The sequence below is a fragment of the Branchiostoma belcheri genome, unplaced genomic scaffold, assembly GCF_001625305.1.
Source record: "Branchiostoma belcheri isolate BF01 breed outbred unplaced genomic scaffold, Haploidv18h27 scaffold161, whole genome shotgun sequence".
Taxonomy (NCBI): domain Eukaryota; kingdom Metazoa; phylum Chordata; class Leptocardii; order Amphioxiformes; family Branchiostomatidae; genus Branchiostoma; species Branchiostoma belcheri.
In genome coordinates this window covers 96552-113753 of record NW_017803058.1, presented here as the reverse complement: position 1 = coordinate 113753, position 17202 = coordinate 96552, and the positions used below count along the sequence as shown (strand labels likewise).

The window sequence follows — 17202 nt, the reverse complement described above, 5'->3', positions numbered from 1 at the left end:
TAAGGAAAAAATGTGTTTGCTGTTTCCCAACCAAACCTAGAAAAACTGCCGACCCTAGCTATAGCCTTTTTTTTTGTGTGAACCCCTGCAAGGGACATAAGTTTTTCGAGATGATTGAGCTTTTCTAGCTCCATGAAACATTGTACAATTGGTTTTCCAACATTGACATTGAAACTGTATGTACATGTACCCTCATGCAAGTTTTACTTTGTTAAACTGTATGGTATAAGTTGGATCACTAGAGATCAACCAAGTACTAAAAAAAAAAAGAAAGAAAGAAAGAAAGAAAAAAGATAATCCCTACCTACTGACCCTAATTTTTCAGGACTGAAACAGAAAACACAAAATTTTTTCCTAGGCCTTACAATTCTCCTTTGTACCACCTTGATGGATCCATCTACCACCATCAAGTGCTGCAAGACATCCATGTGTTACAGAGGGATGAGGCCATTTTGTAACACGTAGGAAACACCACGTCAGCTGCAGACATTTCTGTTCACTTGTTTTGAGGACTCCTTGAGTAAATGCCTGTTGGTGACCGGTGGTGTTTTCTATGTATTTCAAAATGGAGTCTTTCCCCTGTACCTCTTGTGTTGTGGCACAGATGTTATAAGGATAAGGGTAGAAGAAAATGAGAAATTGTTATCACTTACCAGTTGAACTTGTAGAGAGACGAGTAATATCCAATTTGTAGGGAGTCAATAGCATGGTTAGAAATGTTTGAAGCAACAATTAAGTACTGGTATTAGCCTGACTACACTACTTACATTGTACATGTAGATAGTAATGAGAAAACTGTAAAGAGACATTTAAGAGATAACATGTAATACAGCTATACTGGAGTATACTAACCTGGTGATTTTGAAGAACTGTAGAGTTTTAAACTTCTTACATGAGGAAAGATTTTCCTAATGTAACAGTGTACTACTGTATGTACAGGGCTTGAAATACTTTCTCTGCATATAATACCTGCACATTGAAAATTACCTGTACTAGACAAATTACACATATTCCTACATGTATCTATAAACCTATTATGGACCAGTGCAAGTTAGGTGAGGGTAGACATCAGAAATACCTGCACATCTCCAATTTTACCTGCAGTCTATACATGACTTTGTACATGACTTTGTAGTATTTCAAGCCCTGATATAGCATGGTAGATACTGATCATAGGTTCCTTGGGCCTCCTAGCTTAAAACCTACCCCCAGTGGAGTTTGTAATGCTGAAAGTGTAAGTATCAATGTTTGGTTATTTACCGTTGCAGCACAACCAGTTTAAATTCCATACACACTCTTGACTTGAAGATTTTTTTTCATGTCCATCAGAACTCAAACCTTGTTTAGATCGGGACTAGTTGTAAATGTTAGCTGTACAGTGTACAGTCAGACTTAAAGGAACTTCCAAAAAAATGTAGATCCTTTATTTTGGTAAATGCTAGATTTCAGACCTTCAAATGATAACACTGTTCTGCTCTTTTAGATTGGACCCAAAAAAATTGTATGAAGAAAAAAAATGCTTGGTCCCGATTACTAGTAATTAGTCCCAGTCTGAACAGAATATTTTACCACTGCATAATCAGACTCCATAATAACAGTAAACCTGGTAGTGGTAGCTCATAATTTTTGAAAGTAGGAACATAGTAGTATAGTTTTAAATCATCCTAACATAATCACTGTGGATGGTTTTTAATAGTGGAAAAATTCATCTAGTGAACAGCATGAGAATTGTGGTTTGGCTGCTGTGTCTGGACTTGAGTGTGCTATGAATTTGGCATGTGTGTTTTGAAGAGTTGGACTGTGTAGAAGGAATGGTTTTGACGTGGAGTGCTGGAGATGTACTCAGACCTGAGTGGTCACTGCACGAGAGAGTTGTGTGCACATGTCTGACAAGGCTGAAGCACTTTTCCGTGTAACTGCCAGAACATGCGCATCAGGCTCCTTCTCATTGAAATGTACAGAATACCAGTAACAGAACTACAACATCTCACTTTGGCTTTTTTATCCAAAAAGACCTACGGTTAGCTTCATCTTCTTGGAGCAAGGGAGCAAGTACGGACATTTAAAGACTGGGCAGCTTTCTTATACCACGTGAAGTTTACTGCTAATATTGAAAGTAACAAACAATGGTTATAGTCACGACTGTAAAACATTTTGTTCAGCAAGAGTGGCTACAAATGACAGTCAAAACTCCTTTCTTTTTCCCTTAGTGACCCAGAAAACTTGCAAAATGTTGTAAAAATGACAATATCTTGTCTTATAGTAGCATGCGGCTCTATCTAAATTTCATGACAGTCTTATATACATGTACAATGTACTTGAGCGGTAACGGAGGTTACAAAAATCATCAACCAAACCTAGCAAGTGTACATTTTTGTGAAACCTATTAAGTGTAGTCGGGAAGTGAAGAAAGCAATGATAAGGTCTGTGATTTAGCTCGTATCTAGTCGTAAAGAGTGGCGACAGCATTTTGTACAATTTTGAATGAGAACGGGCCATCAGTCTGTGTGCTGCTGCTTCCTTCAGTGCACCATCATCTGTATGTACATGTACCCTTCACAGTTGATCACACTCACCCTTACCTTCCATGCTGTCACAACTGTTTTCTCTCTGCACATCAATCTGCACAAAACCAGCTCACACCCTCCTCTTGATATCACCTCTTCTTCATATCTTATGATTAAGTCCAGCATCTAATCAATTTTTCTGTGACCTCGGACTGTATCAAATTCTTCATTATTTCCAAACCAGGTTATCTGTGAAGCCTAGAGAAATCTTGTTTCATGTATGATCAGAAGTGAAATATCAAAGTTAACTTTTATCAGAATATGAAGGAGTAATTAATTGTCAATCTTGATTCTCCTGCCTAATTTGTTGGTTGTGTCCCTCTAGATCTATTCTCTAAAGATTTATCATACTTATTATATCAATATATTCCAAATGCGACTTGAAAAACCTTCCATCGAAAAAAATATTATCTGTTCCTTTATCTCTACTATAACTGAAAAGCGAGAAGTTGAATTTATGTAATGATAGTTAGTTTTATTTTGTATATATCTTTTCATCACGTTCTGTTTTAACCTGTACTTAGCCCAATGTGGCAAAAATGTGCAATAAAGGTCGTCATTCATTCATTCAATAATTAATTTTTATTATTCAGTGGCTTTCAATTCCGAGAGGTTGTTTTGGGTGTAAAATCCCACCTAAAATGATTACTTGGCATGAAGTTACGACACCGGGGGAAATTCCCCCAGAGACAGTGCCATTCTGTGGGATTTATTGATTTTGCAATTTGCTGTGCCTCTTCCAGTAAAGAGAGATGGCTGTTCCAGCCGTTAGTAATGTCTTCCCCCTTCTCTCTCAGTAATTTTACGATCATTGAACTCAATGAGATCCTGAAGGAATTGTCGATGGGTAATTCAAAGGAACCACTCAAGCTACAGTAAAAGTCTTGAAAATTAACTTAACAATGCATGACGACAATCCCAGTTCCCAATTTGCTGTTTTTATTACCTGTTTGTTTTTTATAACAACTGCTGCTAATGTTATGATACCTTTCAGGGCAACTGTAACTGATCCTAAAGTTATAAAATAATTTTTGGGTATTTTATTGACTCTATTGCAAACTCGTAATTTAGCTTAATGAAAAACAGTCCGGCTTCTAATTACTCATAAAATATATGTACTAACAACTAACCATCATTAACTGTGTTGTCTACATACCTGTAAGCTTACCATATTAATCTATTCTGACTTACTAAGTTACTGAGCTGAAGCCCCCACATTTTTTAACTTCCCCGAATTTATTCCTGAACACCAGCCGAACACAAGTCGAACAGGTTGGCTGGTGTTCAGGAGCATTTTGAACAGATTTAGGCCACGCCTACTGTTTATGACTAATTGAAGCAAATTTGAGTTAAATTGGAGTCAAATTTGACCTGATTACAGGCCCCAAACATTTCTGACTTACTCCTGGATGGTTGGCTAGTGCTTTCCCTACTTAGGTCGAAAGCCAGCCAACTATGATTGAACCTCCTGAACGCCTCACGACAGTTTTTAACATTTTGAAACATTTGGCTGGTGCAGCCTAACCGTAGCCGAATTCGCAAGCCGACCAACTCCAAACCATGGTTGGCGATTGCCTCCATAGCAGGCCTAAAGAACTGGGGGTTTGGTGGTCTTCAGCTGTTTTCTGATCAGCCTAGTTCAATCAGGCTGGCTATGTTGTCTATATGCAATCAGAAAATAGCACATAAAAGCTCCCAAAGACACTGAAGACCCCCGAAACCCCCAGTTTTTGGTATGCTATGGAGGCTAGGTTGGCAAGTGTTCTGCAAGCATTCGGGAAGTCAAATTCTTGAATGTGTGACAGGGGCTTTACTTACTAAGTTATTTTTCCTAGATTACATGTTGTGAGCTGTTTTGTTTTGTGTTTTCCACAGCGTCAGGCCAAGTACTTTGAGAGTAAACAGAAGTCCATCAAAGCGAGGAACGAGTACCTTCTTAGCCTGGACGCCTCCAACTCTGCTATCCACAAGTACTTTGTCAACGACCTCTCCGATTTAGTGGATGTAAGTAACAAAGATTCTCATACTATCATGAAAGTTCATCTGTGTTGGTAGTTATATGTTTAAAGTTAAAACTTTTGGTCCAACCTTTGACCCAGTGTTGATGTCACACTTCAAAGAAGTCTCACTGGGTCAGTCTACTGAGGAAGACCAGAGTGACTGGTCAAAAGCTTTAGGTGAGAGAACTTTTTTGTGTTGGACCAAAAGTTTTAACTTTGAACAACAAAGATTCTCATTTTGTTTATTAGGCCACACCAATTTGATTTGTTACTTCTCGAATTTTTTCAGAAAAAATATGAAGGGACAAGGCAAAAAAACAACAACTAAGCATCCTAGACAACTACATTGTAGGAAAGAATACAAGGAGCTTTCTTCAACTGTCTGGGTCAAAATATAAGCATTTTGGAGTTGATTCAGGACTTGAATCTTTTCCTTTTTTGCCAGTAAGAAAAAACTGGAGAATGCATACCCGTGAACCAATAAATTAAATTGTTGTCGCGTTTCCAGGGCTCGAAAAACCCACCTAAAAAATTGGTTGCACAAAAGAATTCGGGTGCACCATATAAGATGATCCTAAACAACAAAGATTTTATTTTTTTTGACAATGTCATTTAGATGTCAAGAAGATGCTTGAATCTGAAATGGGAGCTAACTTCAAAATCTTAAACAAGTACTACAACAAAGATTTTATGATTTTTCTGACACTTAGATTCCAAGAATATCCTGCACACTATTATACGTTTGATATGTACAAAAATACCTACAAAAATATTTGGGTGCACAGCTCCAATTTTGGGTGCACTAAGGTGCACAATTTGCACCCAGTATTTCGAGCCCTGCAGTATTTCGAGCCTCACTTGTCGTGTGAGGTTTGTTGGGAACCCTGATAACAAAGCAGTTCCTTCTGAGTTGAAAACATGCGATGCTGCAACAAATGGCTATTATTACATCCTTACAAGTGATGTGGTTTCCTGTTTTGCCATGTTTGGTTAGAGTTGAAAGCAGACTTCCTCCCACCCTATACCCCACACCTGGACTTGGCACTAAACATGTTTGTTGAACCATGTAAACTTCCTTTTCCTCCAGTCTTCTTAGTTCTAACCTTTCATTATGGTAATGCCTAATGGAACAGAACCCTTTGTAATCACGACATTGCAAATGTTTGTATGGTACATGTAATTCAGTTGGATACTAGATCCTCTTCTTGGGTAGCCTGGGTGTCAGACTCCCATAAATATTTTCATCAGGTTGGAAGATAGGGTATAGAATTTTCTTCTGAAATTTCCTCAGAAGCTCCGAGGAAGGTGTCTGACAGACATCGAAACGTAAGCAGGTGAGAACCTTACTGGTTGTGTAAGAAGAAAATTCTATACCCTGGGTGTCCGACTGTTTCCAGGACCTACGCAGGATAGTTCCTGGACTTCAGGGCCAATATGCGACCAAAGAAATTATACCATAGTCCCCCTCAGTCAACTGGGTGCTCGCTTTGTAACCGGGAGGTCGTGAGTTCAAACCCCGGCCGAGTCATACCAAAGATAAATATTTGCTGTTTTCGCATTCACTTCTATACTGTGAATTTATTATTAGAACGAGCAAATAATTCCCCACTTTCTTTTTACTGCACCTGCCACCCCCGCGAACAACAGTTTCACGAACATGTCCATTTTTCTCAGACTGCAAAATTTTGGTACCGCGAGTATAAAGTGATTTACAGCAGTCACTATCTGCACCCTGTTGATAGAGGAGCCCGTTACAGCGATGTGACAGGAATGTTGTGATTTATGAAGATTCAGTTGTCTGAGGAAATTGAACTTGGTGATGGGAGAGAGCTTCTCAAGTCACTTGTGTCAAGGGCAAGTCCCAGGAAGAGCTATTAAAGAAAATCTTTGCAGACTCTGGGAGAAAGTCAAGTCAGGGCTCTAGCCAGCACCCGTTTTTTTGTCAATTGCAGGGACTTTGCAGCATATAACAGAAAATTTTTTAAACCAGTCTGTCAATCTTTACGAGAATATTGGCAACTAGAGTTCCTCGATCTCATACCTTCGCCAAATGATGTTAATCTTTATGACTGACAAATTATTATAGATTATTCCCCCCCTGATTTAACAAATAGGGTCCTTATTTTCATGAATTATATCATTTTATCATATTCTCAACCAAAAGACAGTCTTATACATGTATTAACAAACAATGCCATTCTAGCATTTCCTCGTAAATAATGCTAATGAGGTCCTGATTTGAATTCATTATGTTTAATGATGTTCACCTTCACTGAACTTTCAAATACCACAAGTATGAAATTCCAGGCAGTTATTATTACATAATTGTAAAATTTTCTCTAACTTGCTGATGGAAAAAAATTTGAGCTACCGGTAGCTAGAGCCTTGTCTGAGTAAAGGTAGAAATCTGTTAGAGTGTAGGAAAGGGCATTAACACTTGAAAAGTAAGGTGCTCCATGTTTCTGAAACTCTAAATTCCTTTGAGTACATCTGTATTTTCTCCTTACGTGTGTTTTATCACATCCAATCACAAAGATATATACTGTGAGCAGCTGCAACAGCAGAAATGTGGGGCTAGTTGAAGTCTGCTTGCCCGAGTGTGAAAATTAATCCCCCAGTTGTGTCTCCAATAAAATCGGAGGAGTCAATGCTAATGTATGGGTCCCAGAGAGTCTGAAAATTGGCCCATTTCATGGTCTGCAGTAGCCACCACCTGTGACTTCTGCTGGGCATGTATCACTATTATACTGTCAGGACATGGTGGTGTGTCCTGAGACTCTTTGGCACAACAGGGCTCGAAATCATGACTCTAGTCAGCTCAGTTTTTTTTCCGTCAGCCCAGGTTCATGAACGGACCTGGGGGGGGGGGAGAGTGATCGCAATCTAGGAGGGTCTGGGAGCAAATTTTGGAGCGTAACAAAACGGAATTTTCCCAGTTGAGAGGCAAATCATGGGGTTGAGAGTTAGTTGGTAGACTCTTTTGGATGTTTTTATTTCTTTTGCAATTTGGGGGGGGGGAGATTTTTGTCAATTTTGTCCAACCAAGTTTGATGAATTGTTTAAAACAGATTTTTGTCACACGTCAAAAAGTTCCTGCAATTGACAGAAAAACGGGTGCTGGCTAGAGCCCTGCTTTAAACCCTTTGGCACAACATGACTCAAAAATACGTTGTACTGGGTGCATGTGCACCTAGGTGCACCCAAAGTTGGAGCTGTGCACCCAGTTTCGTAAAACCCCACAAAATAACATATTTCCCTTGGAACGGTTAACCCTTCAGAAACATCATTCCATCTCGAAACGGTCTAAAGTGACCCTAACTGTCCCTGTGCCATTCCCGTTGCTATTTGTCTACCCCAGGCTTGTCCATGTATTAGCTCCTACATCAATATTACTGTCTGGAGCCAAAGGTCCCAGCTGTGTACCCAACCAGTAAAGCAGGAAAATTGATCAAGCCAGGTCGTGCATGAGAGAAATGCTGACCACTAAAACCTTTATTTTTTCCCCAGCCACTCTGGTAATCCGTAGGTAATAGGAAACCAGAATTTCATACGGAGAGCTTAAGATTGGGATTGAAAATTTATCATCGGAGGGAATAAAAAAGCATCAGGTTGTAAGCCGGTACAGATGGCAATATTGGAGTTATAGGGTAACCTAATGCAGAGTCATCAGTTCAGAGGTGACCTGTTGTCCTTGCCAGGGCATTTGATATGGAGCTCTGGAAGAAGTAGTACCCAAATGGTTAGCAAGTACAGGTTTATTTTATCTCTCTTGGTAGTCACATAAGCACTGATAAAATTTCCCATATATTATCATGTAAGTACAGTTGAAGTTCTCAACACCGAAAATCTTTTTGGTTTGTAAAACCAATGTTCTAGCCAGCATGCGTCATGAAAAAAGACAGACAAAAATTGATGCATAAAGCCAGCTGAAAATTCAGCCCAGGTTCATGATTACAATCTAGGGGGGCCTGGGGGCAAATTTTGGATCTTTGAAAATGCAATTGCACACATTTGAGAGGCAAATCATGGGGTTAGGAGTGGTTGTTGGTGGTCTTTTGTATGTTTTTATATTTTTACTTAATTTGTGTCAATTATGTCTGTAAAGATTGACGGATTGATTTAAAAAGTTTTCTGACACATGCCACAAAGTTCCTGTGAGTACTGGCTAGAGCCCTGATAAACATGTACATGTAGAAAGAGCTTGGAATTTTGTAGAGAGCAAGAAAATCAGTAGAAGTTTGCAACAGAGCCAATTTCAATCATTTCTAATGCTCATCGGTTGCTGTAAAGACGACTCAAGCCAGACAAAAATAGTGTGAAACTCACTGAGCAGTTTTTGGCAAGATGGCAAGTTTCTGTATTCATACAATCCTTTGGCAAAATGCCCTTGAGACGAGTGATCCTTCACTCTGTGCTACCTGAGGAATAATATGAGTTTGCAGTCTCCATGTATCCCTTCCAACTCCCATGCCATCGATCATAACATCACAGCTAGGCTTGGTGTTACAGAAACTCTGATAGATGGAGTAATCCGAGTAACCCGAAGATCACTCGCAGGTGAACTAGTGGATTAATCATTGAGTACTGGTGATATTGCTGCCAGAGGATACTGATCGATCACATGCCATCTCCTGCATGCTTTACAGAATCTTAATACTGTTGTTTAGATGACATATACAGTGTAAAGTCAATAGAATCTGAAAAACGTCAATGGCTGCTGAAGCTATATGACAAAATTATTGAGACTTTGAAGCCATTATCTTAATAAAATAAAATAAAAGTAACAGTATAGTGTAAAATCAGTTATAGAATCTCAAAAAAGTCAGTGGCTGCTGAAGCTACATTGTACTAAGTATATGCCAAAAATGTTTAGACTTGCCATATCTGCAATTGAAAACTGTGCAGCTTTTATTTTTAAAAGTAAAATAAAAGTTTCACAGTTTTCCAATTGTAAGTAATCAGTTCCATTTTTTGGGCCATTCATGTGTAATACATTTTTGTACTTAAAAAAAACCATACTTTTTTTTAGTATTATGACCACAATACAGCCTTAATTTTGACAGAAGTCATAATTATAGCAAACATACAGTAGGTCATATTCATTTTTTTTTTAGAAAAAAAAACGCTGTCAAACATAACGTTATATCTACAATACTTTGAAGGTTATTTTTTAGTTAATAGTTCCTAGTGTATTTGCCAAAAAAACAGTTATTCAAGCAACTGGAAATGATTTTGGAAACGGTCAGATGTTTCAGCTAGCTTTCATCAGTGACTGAGGATACTGGCTGAAACATCTGACCGTTTCCAAAATCATATCCAGTTGCTTGAGTAACTGCTTTTTGGCATATCGTATTACCTGGATGTCTAACCTTCATCGATGTATCCTAGTGTATTTGTTTGGAATTTCTTTGAAGTAGCAAGATTCTCCAAGTTTTCCCCTTCCCTTAGTAATATCCAAACTGGGCAAGTAGCCAGGGCTGGCAGAGTTTCTCATCAAAACTAATAGCCGGCAGGCAGACTGTTCCCATGATATTGCTCGCAGGGCGTAAAGTTTTAATATGGGAGCCACAGACTGAGGGATTGGTCGGGTCACACAAGCCAGGAGTTTTACAGCACAATTATGGCGCCCAATCTTATATTGCTCCTGTTCCAGTACCCAACATAGCCCTGTAAATAAGTGGATTGCTGCGTGATATATTAGGGAGATACCCGCGGAATATTAGGCCGTGTTGATTTGATTGTATGGATGACATCCGTGCGCGCATGAAATTTCATCCGTTCCCAAAAAGTTTTACCATACTGTAAATCGTACAAAGCAGCTGCAAAATGAGCAATATGTTGTGAAGTACAAAAAAGAAATAATAGAAAATGATACTAATGTCGTAGAATGCTAAAGTCTTATTTCAAAGGAAAAGAAGAAAATTTGCCAAAGGATTGTATGAATACAGTAACATCTAGCCAAAAACATTTTTGAAATGAAAATGAAGAGTCTATTATTCACAATACCATACTCTGTGTTTAGTCATTTGTTAAACCTTCATAACCACGTAGATTTCATAATGAAGGCAACTTTTGTTTTTGCAAAGTTTTTTTTTTAAATTTGCACGCTCGCATCAGTTTTGGGGTTCCCAGAGGATGTCATCCATATAATCACATCAACAAGGCCGTAGTAGGCTTGTCCAGATTCGGTCATTGACTTTTTGCTGTCAATATTTCAAAATGATATAGCGACAGTGTTACGCTTGCATTTGCGGTGAAGGCTTAAACATTTATATCTACCATAAACATGTTGGTGTAGGTCCACTTCCTATTTATCAAAGGTTTTACTTTAATGGGAAAACGTCTGCTTTACAATTTCAACAGCTTTAGTGTTACAGGGATGGAGATCTGTCAAATGTAGTAAAAGGGCTAGAAGACATCTATCTAAAATAGTGCTGTGTACCGGTTCACTGGACTTGGATCCGGACTTGTAAGAATTTTTAGGTTCAAGTCCAAAAAAACCTAAAAGTGAAAAACCGAGTCCGGACTTACATGTATTACCATAAAAGACCATTTCACATACCCCTTTTCTTTCCAAACCACCTAAAACCTTCCATAGATTGCAAAGTCTGTGCTGCAAAATGAAGAAAACATTGCCATCGGGCATCATCAAGTACCGGCCTCCATGTTATGTGGCCAAAGTTTCACCCAGACAACATTGCAAGGTTGCCAACATGCAATTTTGTATATGCCGTGGGTTTAGGTCTGGACTTACAAGTCCGGAACTGAACCTTAACCTCTGGACTTGAATCCGGACCTGAACCTAAATGTGGGTTTAGGTACGCAGCACTGATCTAAAATGTAGGAGATCGATAGATACAATTTTTAACCTGTAATATTTTCTTCTGGATGAATAGTTGGTGGGCAACAAGACTTGCTTTTTGGCTTACATGTTAAAATCAGTGACTGGTGTACTAGGAATCTCAAAAAATAGATGATGAGTATCATCATGATCTATTTTATTCATTCATTTTTGAAGATTTACCACATTTGTGGTAGGATTGACATACATAACAGGTGACTATCACCTCTTCAAGATGTCAAACCTGAGACCACACTGTAAGGTTTGAACCACTCACACTGGGAAGGTCCCCTGCTCTTTTTGATAAGTGTGGTGGGATTCTTTTTCGTGCTCAAGGTGTGGCTCTCCTCAAACACGGGACCTCGGCTTTACGTCCTATCTGAGCTAGGTAGTCATTTTCACCTGAGCCAAGTAAGGAAATAGGTGTTAACTACCTTTCCCAAGGACACAATGGGGCCTGTCAGGGATTTGAACCCAGAACCTTTGGATTCTGAGTCAACAACCCTAACCACAAGACCACCTTGTCACCTCACCATCATCATCATTGAACAGTCATCAAACATATAAGCCTTACATGTACATGCCTGCTTTGGTGTATAGGTGTAGTGTTATCTGCTCAGCAATGCCATTAACTGTTTATCTTTCTTCTGACTGACAGTGCATGGACCTGGGGTTCCACAGTGCGTTTGGTCGTGCCATGAAGACCTACCTGTCGGCTAACGACTGTGCAGACAAGTCTCACCAGGAGGGTCTGGACATCATCTCACAGTGTGTCTACAACCTGGACCAGAAGAACGACAAGCAGAAGTTCATGGAGAACTACAACGGAACCTTCCTGGTGCCACAGAAGTTCCTCTTCATTCCACATGGAGGGGATGAGGTAAGGCAGGGTGTTCCTCAGGGTGGCATACTTGGCCCTTTGCTGCTATTTCTAGTCAGGTTATGCTTATATATTTTACTCATCCTGGTATTGAAATTTATATGGTTGCTTTGGATATCTAGTCTAGAATTGTCAGACTTTCTTTATGGTTTGTACTTTTTTCGTATTTATTGGCCTAGGATCTTGAGTATGTCTGTCTTCTTGTTTTCTTTTATTTAGCTTAGACGTTAGAGGTAATTGAACATACCTAGGGTGCTATCATAAGTCAGATAGCACCTTTGGTCTGTTGCTCTAGATATGCATTATGATATATTTTCTCGAATTGTTAATCAACTAAACACTTCTGTAGCCTTTAGAAGATAGATAGATTGTCTGCATGACTTACATGTGTGTCACACATAGAAAGGGAAAAGCTCAACCAAAGACTGTTTCTTAGACGGGTATAAGGTACATGTAGGATATTGGGATTTTCTTGTACACAGCGAGTGATTCATCCTGCCATGCTTATGTTTCAAATGTCTATCAGACACCTTCCTCAGAGCTTCTGACTGGAGTACTGCTTCTCGCCGCTATATGTAGCCAATGTACGTGGGATTGTGTTCTCACCTACATCGGCTACATAAAGTGGTGAGAAGCAGTACTCTAGTCAGAAGATCTGAGGAAGGTGTCTGATAGACATTTGAAACATAAGGCCACACCAATTTAATTTCTTGGTTAATGGATTCGCCTGCTTCATTTTTTTCTGATTTGCAAAAAAAAAAAAAAAAAATTCAGAATCAACTGCAAAATGTTCATATTTTGCCCTGAACAGTTGAAAACAGTCCTTTTCATCCTAGTTGTTACAGTTATTCCATCTTTCAATGCAATGGTATCATTAAAAGTTCAAAATTCATTGTTTAAATTTTGAACCAGCCTGGTGTGTTGACTTCGTGGCTCTTATCGTACCATTTTGGGCCATAATAGGATGCCTAGGCCTGTTTTTATTTTTAGTTTTTTTCGCCCGCCCGCTCCATTATTTTTCTAGAAAAATCCGTTAACCAAGAAATTAAATTGGTGTGGCCTAAGCAAGGTACATGTAGGAAGAATCCCTGGTTGTGTACGAGAGAATGTCATTGTCCTGCCAACCTGATGATAATACTACAATAATGAGGTAGACTAAGATGCTGACATTTCTCAGTAGACTAAACCACTTGTAGTGCCCCTGTCTGCCGACTAACAGCCAGCCGTGGTCTCCGCACCTTTCACACACCCCCGTTGTCATGCTGCAGAACCACAGTAGGTGCCCTGTGTGCAGCGGAGGTGGGGGGGCGGGGGCCTATAGCACCCTGCCCCGCTCCATTATGCGATGCACTGGCTACAACCCAGGGAGAATGATGATCATGCCTTCTGGACAGGTACACGGGCAGAACAGGTTCAGAAATGACCAGACGTTCACACAGTTTTCCGTCTAATCTTCTAACCGGTTGCTTGGTTTGGTGGCTGTTGAGCTCTGTTCCTCTGCAGTGGTCATTAGGCAGCTAGACACAAAAAAGTACTAACCAGTCCTGTTTAGTGCTGTGTACCGGTTCGCGTTTACATGTAGGTTCAAGTCCAAAAAAAAAACTACAAGTCAAGAGCCGAGTCCGGACTTATATTACAAAAAAAAAACACATCACATACCCCTTTTCTTTCCAAACCAACTAAAATCTTCCATGGATTGCAAAATCTGTGCCACATAATGATGAAAACATTGCCATCAGGCATCGTCAAGTGTCATCCTCCATGTTATGTGGCCAAAGTTTTCCCCAAACAACATTGCAAGGTTGCTAACATGCAATTTTGTATATGCCATGGGCTTAGGTCTGGACTTACGAGTCCGGAATTGAACCTAAACCCAGGGTTCTCACCAGGATTTTTTCACAGCGTAGGGGTCAGGTATAGAAGGGCAACTTTATGCAGCGCGAGTCACGCACCGAGTCCCCAAAACATGGGCCTGATATTCTCCCCCAAAAATTTTGTAACTCATATTAACCACTTTAGACACTGTTTATTATTTATTGGGGGACAGATTTTGTTTTCCCTTTGTTATAGCTTCATTCTTAAGTTATATTTTCATTTTTTTTAAGATTAATGAAGCTTCTGCCCCCAAAAACCATCCCTACGCTGGTTGAAACACAGTGTAGGGGGCTAAATCACAGCGTAGGGGGTCAAAATCACAGCGTAGGGGGCCCCTAAGCTCCTACGCCAAACAGCCTGGTGAGAACTATGTAAACCTCTGGACTTGAATCCGGACCTGAACCTTAATGTGGGTTTAGGTACACAGCACTAGTCCTGTATCTAACAATTGGAAACAGCAAGGGTCTACCTGGATTAAGTTAATCATTTACAGCAGCAGTTAAAGTTGTTACCTGTCTATAATTAGAAAATTAGAAGCTATTGTAGTGCTGACATGGCACTTGGCTAGGAGTTTGGCCCTTCCACTACTGGCAATTAAAATCTGCATAACGCTGATGCCCTTTTTTCTGCAGGAAAATAGTCTAGGCTTAGTTAAGCTAGGAGTCCTTTAGCTAGGCAGAAAAGAGACCAGGATATTGGATTTGTTATGAATTTCAATTACATGTGCATTGCAGTTGCATTGCAGTTCTTAGTGGTTGGTTGGCCCACATTATTGCGCCATTATTGCTCTCTCATGATTGCAGCTGAGCGTTTATTTCCAGACATCTTGTTACCATAGTTGCTTGTGCTTTTTGTGTTTCAGTGTTGAGCTGCAATGTGACTAATTCATCTCATGTACTAATATTAATGTGCTTGTTATGTGACTACTAATCATCATTTTTATGCAGTAGTTTCTTTTTTCATAACATCTTTTAGCAGATGTCATTTGGCCAGAATTGAATTTTATGTTCTTTCATGTTATAGGGTACTACTGGGTAGAATGTAATGATGAAAAAGTAATATGATTGTACTTGGGGACATTTTGGTTTGGTGTGGATTATTTTATGTCTTTACATGTTGTGACTCAACTATGAGCATTCCAAAGTTTGTTTTATATTTACATGTAAATGATAAATTAATACGTTTTTCTGGTACAAGTACATGTACTGAAAAATTTGATTTTTCCAGTACCCAAAATTCAGACATTTTAAAAGTTGTACCAGTCACTGATGTTAATCTCGAATTCACCTTTTTAAAGGCTTTCAAAAGGTGTTATGAGCATTAAGATCAGGTACATGTAAAAGTAGACATTTTCATTGATGTACCACTTTCTCTATGGTACATTTCAAGGCTCGAAATAATTTTTTTCAGGAATGTGCAAAATTGCACGTTGGCAACATTTTAGGTGCAATTTGAAATATTTATGTGCAAAATTATATTTAGTTGGTCTGCAACTGTTTTACCTTTCCAGGGTGCCACTAGTAACTCCCCCACCCCTACAACTGTACCTCTCTCCACGTTACAAACACTAGAGTAACTGTTGGAACTTCCGAAATTAAAAACATTCTTTATGACACATAAAGGACATTTACCAACTGTCTGAGAGCAATGAATTATTTTCATTTTGCATATTTGTTTCCTTTGATTATCCTGCATGAATGTTTTTAAGTGCAAATCTTGAAAATCATGTGCATTTTGCACATTGCACATGGGTATTTCGAGCCCTGAATTTGTATGTTAAACCATGTACGTTTGTGCTTGCATTGTGGTGACCTTGTGTGACCTTGTCTGTGCAGGTGTGCCAGGTGAGTGCGCAGCAGCAGGTGCAGGAGGAGCTGGACACCAGGTACAGACAGATCCACCACAGGCTCATGTGTGTCAAGACTGAGAACGAAGAGGTAGGAATTCTCAGCATCATACATTTAAGCCTCGGTCACAACCCGCCGTACGTGCATCTGCGTGCTGTCTATGTGCAAAAATGTGGGCAGGCGTAGGGGATCCGTAAGTGGTGAGTACCGCCTCCGTACGGAATCCTACGGATTTCGGAGCACGCAGACACGCCGTAGAACTTAACGTGCGTGTAAAACTTTTTCTGCGTGTGGTCTGCGGATTCACCACCCGTACGTGCTAGTACGGGCGACACGCATGCCCTGTACGTACCGTACATAAGACGCACGTGTGAGTACGGCCTCCTTACGGTAAAGTTGCAATCGCAAAGAGATCGTATGTTGTAAGCACGTACAACTTGTGCAACGAACGATGCACGCAATCGCTCACGGCCAGACGTGGCGTGCAGACCACACCACCTTGCGCAACCGTGCGAGTGACGTGCGTTGACGCCACTCCTTCCCCACGTTTTCAAAAAAAAACGTAGCACAAAAAAAAACGTAGCAGACATGGCCTCCTAATAAAACTTATGGACAAAAAGCACGCACGGCGAGTTGTGACCGAGGCTTTACTGCCTTTAGACATCAATTGTTAGTGTAAACAAACCTGTAGACATGTTGATGAAGGTCAGACATCCAAGTAATGAGATACACAAGGAAATTGTTATTCAAGCAACTGGAATTCCCTCCCTGACCCTGATAAGTGTTTCCCACCAACCTACAATCTACAGGCTTTCAAATCAAACGTTCACTGCCATCTCTTGACATAGCCATGTTTCTCTCATATTTCTGGTTCAATGCCGAGAAGTGGTCGCATAGGCCTTGCATTGAACTACTCTGTTAAAAAAAAACAGTTGTAAGACTCTTTAAGAAGAAAGACATAATAATTCTTGTGTTTGTCTTCAGGTGCGGAAGACCCTTGACGTGACGTCTCAGAACCTGCAGGACCAGCTGAACGTGGTGGACTACGACATGAGTCCGTACTTCACCCTGCAGGGCTCACCGGACACACCGCCGGACACACTGTCCTCCAAACAGAGCATGCAGAGGCACCGGCAACACAAGCAGGAGATAGAGGACTACTACCTAGAGGTAAGGCCACACCGACTTAATT

General features: G+C 40.0%; 1 protein-coding gene across 4 annotated transcripts in view; it reads left to right on the top strand.

The window, feature by feature from the left end:
- The window catches only part of LOC109466253 (SLIT-ROBO Rho GTPase-activating protein 1-like), a 105282-nt gene that overhangs the window by 74841 nt on the left and 13239 nt on the right, over window positions 1-17202 (top strand). For all 4 annotated transcript variants that reach the window (XM_019763928.1, XM_019763927.1, XM_019763930.1 and 1 more), the window contains exons 6-9: window positions 4443-4571; window positions 12067-12288; window positions 15999-16100; window positions 16995-17180. In XM_019763928.1, the coding sequence (XP_019619487.1) occupies window positions 4443-4571; window positions 12067-12288; window positions 15999-16100; window positions 16995-17180 (639 nt within the window). The remainder of the gene's footprint in view (window positions 1-4442; window positions 4572-12066; window positions 12289-15998; window positions 16101-16994; window positions 17181-17202) is intronic.